The sequence below is a fragment of the Cystoisospora suis genome (assembly GCF_002600585.1).
Source record: "Cystoisospora suis strain Wien I chromosome Unknown contig_7025, whole genome shotgun sequence".
NCBI lineage: Eukaryota > Apicomplexa > Conoidasida > Eucoccidiorida > Sarcocystidae > Cystoisospora > Cystoisospora suis.
In genome coordinates this window covers 414-7,708 of record NW_027159812.1, presented here as the reverse complement: position 1 = coordinate 7,708, position 7,295 = coordinate 414, and the positions used below count along the sequence as shown (strand labels likewise).

The 7,295-nt window shown below is 49.8% G+C and overlaps 2 protein-coding genes across 2 annotated transcripts in view; one reads left to right on the top strand and one right to left on the bottom strand.

Annotated features, from left to right (window-relative positions):
• Nucleotides 1–916: 916 nt before the first annotated feature.
• Nucleotides 917–2,994, bottom strand: CSUI_010264 (uncharacterized protein). The gene has a single exon (XM_068070369.1). It carries the CDS (start codon nt 2,133–2,135, stop codon nt 1,539–1,541), a length of 597 nt encoding a protein of 198 aa, XP_067917655.1. The 5' UTR covers nt 2,136–2,994; the 3' UTR covers nt 917–1,538.
• Nucleotides 2,995–3,503: 509 nt separating this feature from the next.
• CSUI_010263 (afg3 atpase family) overlaps nt 3,504–7,295 on the top strand; it is a 4,205-nt gene continuing 413 nt past the window's right edge. The window contains exons 1-2 of the mRNA XM_068070368.1: nt 3,504–3,872; nt 4,471–6,352. Coding sequence (XP_067917654.1) covers nt 4,946–6,352 — 1,407 coding nt within the window. The 5' untranslated portion in view covers nt 3,504–3,872; nt 4,471–4,945. The remainder of the gene's footprint in view (nt 3,873–4,470; nt 6,353–7,295) is intronic.

The following is a 7,295-nucleotide window of genomic DNA, read 5'->3' as shown; positions in this document are numbered from 1 at the left end:
ATCCATGTCGTCTGCAGACCGTCGCTGTGTGGGTTTTCTGTTTTGTGGCACCGTAAACATCCTGGCGTGGTGAAGTACCGGTGACCGCGGCGTGGTAATCCTTTTGGCGGGGGCATGCACAGGTGCCGGAGTTTTCTCTACAATGGCATCAGTTTTGACAGGCTCGTGTGGCACACACAACTCTGTCAAAAGCGACAGGCGTTGTCGCAGGCCGTCTCCCGCCTTCTTGCACGAGGCGACAACGGGTTACCGCACTGTTGTGCTATGTAAAGCACGTGGTTAATGCTTCCTTTCATAGGTTCCCCGGTGGACGCGCCACACTCCGAGTGGGCTTCCCTAGCGACGGTGCCCTCAACAAGACCTGAACCATCGGCTGCCTTTCTCAAGATGGGTCGCGGGCGAGCGAAGGGCTCGGAGAGCTGACCGAAAGCACTGTCGTATCACCTAGAAACAGTTTTAACGGCTCTAGCGCGAAGACACCTGCCCACGCTAATGAGACGTCAACCCGGGTATCTACTGCGGTTGTAGTTAGACAGGTAGCTGGATGCGTTAAGACAAGGCAGGTCGTGGGCTCTTGCGGATTCGAGCATCATCAACTTAGTTGGGGGTTAGGGGACGGTATCCGCATTGCCTGCAAATGGTGTGTCTTTGCGTAGAGACACAGCGACCTTTCCATTGTATAGTTGGTGCTGGTGTATACTCTGATATCGAGTAGCTTTTGTCCGGCTTGTGTAGTTCGAGTGAGGGCTTGACTACCACAGTAACAGCGCCCGCTCTTCAAACGGCGTGCAGGCAGAGCCCTGTCTGTCCTCGTGAACGATACTGCTCAGCGGTGCTAAAGCACCGGCGGCGCTGTGTTGACCGGACGGGTCCGGGGACACGCCGATACATGAGTCTTTTTGACGAAAGCATCACCAGTTCAGCGCACACGACATGAGCCGCCAGCCGCCAGGTGGCCATACTCCACAAATTCGTTGTTTGGGAATCTTCGGCCGATGTCGGCGAAACTCTCCTGAGACAACTCGGTGTGCTCTCTTCGGAGCGCGACGACACGGCCGCTCGGGCGGATCAGTCTTCGTGCTCGCAGCCTCGGCACCGGACCCCGTGCTCCCCCTCCAAACGCCACGCACCCAAACTCGTCTTTTTGGACGTGGCGGTATTCGCGGGCATCTCCAGAAGCTTGCAACCGACGCATATGGCCTGGTTACGCGCTTGGTTGTCAGCTGTGCCGGACAAAATACTTCGCGAACGCTTGCGCTCTATGAGGCCGTTTTCAAATCTTCACCACAATCTTCAGATTCGCGAGCGCCCGCAAGGTAGGGGAAATTACGTGAAAAAGCAGGTTATACATTGCGGCTCTCTTCCATGCCACTCCGGATAAAGCGTCAACATCTGCGACAATCTTCGGCCGGTCGTGTGTGCTGTTCCGTTCGTTCGACCGATAGTCGCCAAGCGATATAACCACGGGATCCGCAAGGCCAGCTTGAGCTTGAGAAGCACCAAGATCGAAAGGGTTGGCAAACGGTAAGTCTCAAGTCTCAATGGGAACCGGTGGTGTTGCCGGATGCCCTATGACCTTTCTGGCGTATCTGTCGCACCATTCGCTGTCCGGCCCGCGCTTCATTCATGTTCTGGACATGGCGTCGATCATATAAGGAGCCTGCGAGGCGCAGCAGTCCGTAACCTAGGGAAAGCGCCCCCCAAAAGGGAAGCCCCGCGCTGGCGAGCCACGCACCCAAGATCGTCCGTTTCACCCCTCTAACTCTAGGTAGTTTCCTCCTCTCTGAATCGTCGGTCTCCATAACTTCCGTAACGGGGATAGCTGTTTCTTGGATCGGAGATGCGGGAGCTGGTGGCGGTGAGCGATCTGGATACCCTGTCTTGTTAACTATGATTACATGTGCGGGCGGAGGCGGGGGAGCTGGTCGGGGCACTTGACCTGCAATCGCGGGGTTCCAGTGTCCCGGTGCCGGTGGAGCAGCGGGGCCTCCCGCATACCCTCGCATGTTGTATTCATCTCCGTACCAACCTCCTCCAGCGCGGACAACCGTTAGCCCGCTGAAGAGGAGAAACGGTACGCATCCAAGTGCGAGGGATGACACCCGAACACGAAGCTGGCTCTGTCTGGGCTGCATGATTGAGTACTATGACGGTAAGACTGTAGCAGCAGAGGAGGCCGGGGAAAATACTCTTTCTGAGGAGGGCAACTCCGACGACTGCTGTCGTTCAAATGTACGAGTGATTTTTTTCTTAGACGGTGACCAATGACAGAATGCACTCGAAGGCTCTAGTTCACAACTATGGAAGCCTTCTCAACAATCAAACTGGTCTGGCGAGGTGTCGCTTGGGCGCTACACCACCAAGGAAAATCAACAAGTGGGCGGGTAGAGGGATGATTCCTATGAAAACAGGTGGATTCATGAAACCCCTAAAAAATGATGGATCCTACACGGAAAAACACAAAACAACATGTGCCTGCGCCGGTCTGTTCTTGCAAACCAGCCCGGGACGTCTCCGGTCTTTTCTCGCCGCCGGGAGAAGGGCGTCCGGACAGTTGCCGGGTGTGAAGGAACGGTTAACGGGCACGCCCTCGGACAACCACCGGGAGCGGCCGTCTGTTTGCCGGTCGTACAACAGTCTCAATCTCCAACAGCTGGAGTTCCGCCGACCAGGAACGGACAAGAGCATTTCTCCGAATAAAAGACGAGATGCCTTTTGGTACGTATCGTCAGAGAATCCACAAGTCTAGTGTTCTATTCTTCTTCACTGAAGACTGCAGGTGGTAATCTTCTTTTCGTTGAGTGCGTCGCGTTCGCACGGGCCGCTTTGACGAACGAAACTACTGCTATCCTGCCCCCATGCCTCCTCCGTCAGCGAAGTAAAAGTTTGAATCCACACAAAAGCCTCTCCCCTCTCACCCTCCCTGATGACAACTGATAAAAGGTCAGAGCCTACGCGAAGAACCGCGAGAAGATCTGAGAAAAAACCGACTCCCCTCTCCACAGACGACTTCTGTCCAAATGCGAGCCCGCCTCACAAGCTGAGCTGGGCCTTCACTGCTCTTACTGAGTTCGCCAATACACGGAAGCGTCTACGAGGACAAACAAGGGGACAGGGGACGAAGGGAGATGAAGATGGAAGTCTCTCCGTCAAGCACACTATAAACGGAAACGCGTGTGTGTTTCAGTGACCCGTGTACCGCGTATCCGGGCTCTCGATGGGAAAATTCGCTTGTGGTCGCCGCGCTTAGTACTCTGTAAAGCCACTAGCTTATCAGCTCACCCAGAACGAGATCGCATTCCTGGCTTTCCCCTCCTATCTCTTGTCGCATGTGACGAAAAAGGAGTCAGCTTCGCTTCAGCAATGCTGGCGCACAACTCTGAAACTTTCTTGATCTCTCGAACTCTGTGAACACGCATGCACCGAGGGCCATTCTCGTATTGTATAAGCCGGAGGCCTACTACCTTTGACTTTCGCTTCCCATCTCGCTCTCACTTTTGCCGCCTAAATTGCAAGTTTTCTTGCACCCCGCGGGCCTCTTCCTGGACAGACGCCTACTATGCTGGACAGCCTTCGATAAACTCTCTCGATACAGTGTTCTCTTTTGCTGTGGCCTCTCTCTCTTTCTTCTGACACTTCGTCATCAGGAGCCGGGGCTGGCGCTCTGTGAACAGTCACGACCGTCAGTCAGTCAAAAAGAAATGAAGAAGCACCGAACACCTTCTTCTCCTTCCATGACTGTCGATATTCTCTCTCTCTCTCCCTCCTCTTTTTCTTGAACCACTCAGCAACGCTCGAGCAAATTGAACTCATGATTGCTCCGTCCCGATGGTCTTTTTGCTTGTCTCGAGACTTCGACATCCCATCTGCTGGTGGGTCCGTCCCGCTGCTCTTTCATCATTGTGAAGGAAATCATCCTACATGCTACTTTGACACGTTCACTGCATGTCCCTCCCTTTCACGCGATTGATAGATAATTCACTGCTCTCGCACGACAAAGACTTTGTCTCCCTTTCCGGGTAATGTTCTCTTTTCTTTCCTTTCTTTCTCTCATCTTCAGAGGGCGAGTAGTCTGTGCTGATCCGTCTCTTCCCGCTTGTTTTGGTTGTCTCCGTCTCTAGGGTTTTTTGTGTCGTGGGACCCCGCTTTTTCTTCGCAGTGCTGATTTCGTGGTCTAATCTATCTCTCTTCATCGCTATTAGAGCATCGAGATTCTCTCACGTCAAAAAATAGAGTTCGCTTTTCGTAGCGTCAGTTTGCCTCTTCGCATTCATTCTTCAAGACTCTTCCACACTCCCCGCTTTACCTTACCGTTCGTTTGTGATGTTCTCGATCTCCTACTCCCGCGATCTGGCAACTCCCGAGCTCAAGGCGTTGCAGGTCTTTTCACGAGTTTGACTATCCTCTTCTTCGAGCAATCTTCGACTGAAGGAACGTGTCTTTCTTGAACCTTTTCTGCTGTCTCCGCAGGTACTTTTCACGGGTTTCGCTGTCACCAACTTCCAGAGAGAAAAATCACCTATTGTCTTCTCTTTGTCTCTATCAGAGAATCTCTCGGCTTTTATCTTTTCCTGATGTGTCCGTCTTCTTTTTTTTAGTTTCATCTTTCTTGTTTCTAAAGTCAAATCTTTTCTTTCTCATCGACCTCTCTTTGGATGCATGCTTGTCTCTTTCCTTTCACTCGACCTGCTGTCCCGGGGGTTCGCTACGAGTGTTTCCTTCTTCTCTGCAGGCAGAGAGGCCCTTTATCTGTAAAGAAGAATTGCTTCGGTGTTTTCCCCGAGTCAGCTGGAGTTCGTAGCCGACTTCGTTCCTATTCCAGAAGACTTTCATGAAGAGCATTCTATTATTTCAAGAAAATGTGCTCATGTGCTGGTGTAGGCGAAGTCGGCTAATAGTCGGGTAGTGTCTGCGAGGCATGGAATGCAACTTCTGCTGATCCTTCATGTGTGATGTGGGGGGAATTTCCTCGTCTTTTCGCAATTTAGCTGTGTTTCTCTCTATCAAGATGGCTTGTTTCTTATCACTCGGACTCATCGAAGACGTCTTTCATCCGAGATCACACCGTTATTATTTCACATCTCTCTCTAAGAGATCATCATGGAGTCCATCCAAGCCTCACGCGGTCAGGTGTATGTACACCCGAGCAGCAGGAGCAGCAGCGACACGCCGAATGCTTGTACCTCGTTATACATCTGCCGTATCCTCCCCCAGTTCTCTAAACCGGTGCTCTTCTTCTTCTTCTTCAAGGCTATCCTTCCCTAATCCTACATCTATTCTTCCATCTTCTCTCTCCTCGTCTTCCTCCAGCATCTCTTGCGATTCTTCTACTCTTTCAGGTCATCATTCCAAACCTCCGTCACCTCCCCTTTTCTCCTGTCAGTTAAAACAGTCTTCTCTACACTCTTCCCTTTTGCAGTTGCTGTCGTACAATGCTATTCACTCGCAGAAACGATCTCTCCATTCGAAGCGTCCTTCTTCTGTCAATACTCACCCTGGCGTTATCTCTCGTACGTCTTTAGCAAGAGGTCTTCTCAATTTCCTATATCAAAGGTATCAGACTAGGTCGTCTTCTTCTTTTCCTCTTCATCGCCCGTCTCCTCACTCTTCGTCTGAACGTTCCTCCTCTTTGCGTCTGGCGGAGAATGAAGAATCGACAAATATCTTTAGGCAAGCTGGCATTTTCTCTCAGAATAAACTTCTCCAGGTGTATAGACACTCACATCTTCTTTCTTTTCTATTAGGAGAGATAAGGAGCTCCTCTCTTCCTCGTCAAGAAGGATTTCTTATGCTGAATAGCCGCCGACCTCTTGGCTTTGAAAATTTCTTCCCTGAGAAAGAACTTACTAAGCGAACCCCGTCGCGCTCTTCTTCTTCTTCTTCCTCAAAAGAAGATAAGAAATCTTCTTCTTCCTCTTCGTCTCAGCCTCGATGGAGAGAAGAAGAAGGACAAGATCAACATCGACCTGCTCCTTCTCAAAATCGACCTTCTTCTTCTTCACGTGGAAGAGCACCGAATGAAAAGGAGAAAAATGATGAGCCTAGTGGAGAGAAGAAGAAAGATCTACCAAAGAAGAAAAGCGACTCTTCTTCTTCTTATGACAACCATCCTTTTGGCTTCTCGAACTTTCCTCGTCGCCAGCCCAGTGGGACCAAAGAAAGTCAACGAGAAGGATCGACAAGAAGAGAAGAAGGAGAAAGAGGCTTTCCTTTCCCACCTCCTCCGCCGCCTCCTCCGGGAGGTCTAGGTGCTATACAGAGAGAAATGCTGAAGCTCTTTGCTTGGGCTAGCCTGTGGTCATTCGCCTTATATGCGGTTCTCAAGCCGAGAAAGCAAGAGCTGTCAATGCAGGTAAGAAGGGGGAGGTTAAAAAAGAGCTCTCATTGGTCCGCTTTTTATGCAGAGGGTCTACGAAGAGGATCAGAGATAGAAAGATATAGACAGATAGATTCAAAAGAAAAAGAAGAAACAGAATAGGGAAGGACAATAGATTTGTTTCTTCTCTCTTGCTTCATCTTCGACTGTAGATACAGTAGAAGAAGAGAGAGCGGTCTTTCTTTTCTCCGTCGTCTTCTTAGAGTTCGTTTTGCATTCGTTTCTCGGATCGTGAGAGATAGTTGGCGAGAAGAGGGGAGATTCTTGTAGACCTCTTTCACACCCTCCCGCACACGGAGGGCATGCATGCGTACGTGAAAAGTTTCTTTCTGCTTCTTCCCAGCATGCACATCCACGACTAGAGAAAAAAGTGGAGAGATAGTAACGAGAAAACGCAGAGAAACTATATATATATGTATATTTATATGTATATATGTATATATGGATACATAAGCCTATGTATTTCTATGAAGGCATACAGACTGGCGTTTGAATGCTCGTGTGCTTAGAGGTATAAGTAATATGTAATAGATATACATATACATATATATATATATAGGCACCTATACGTACGTTTATAGACATATATGTACCCGTGTTGTTCTATGTATCTATAGATGTGCTTCATATGGAGGAATGCATGTAGGTAGCGATAGTTTAAGCAAATCTTTAGAGAGGTGCTACAACGTATAGAAAGACGACGTGGCGAGGCGCGTCTTACAGATGAACAAGCCCTAAGACGACGAGGAGGAGGAGACATCTCCATCGTTTGAAGACCAACATCTACGATTCTTCTGAGAAACGACACACATCCCCTTACCTCGAGCTCGAGACTCCTATCTCTCTTTAATCTATCTTTAATCTATCTATCTATCAATCACTTTCTTTTCAACTTTTTCCTTACGTCGTTTCCTGTTTT

What these genes read in the sequence shown, in the direction of transcription:
- CSUI_010264 (XM_068070369.1), bottom strand. Translation starts at nt 2,135, where the DNA reads ATGCAGCCCAGACAGAGCCAGCTTCGTGTTCGGGTGTCATCCCTCGCA.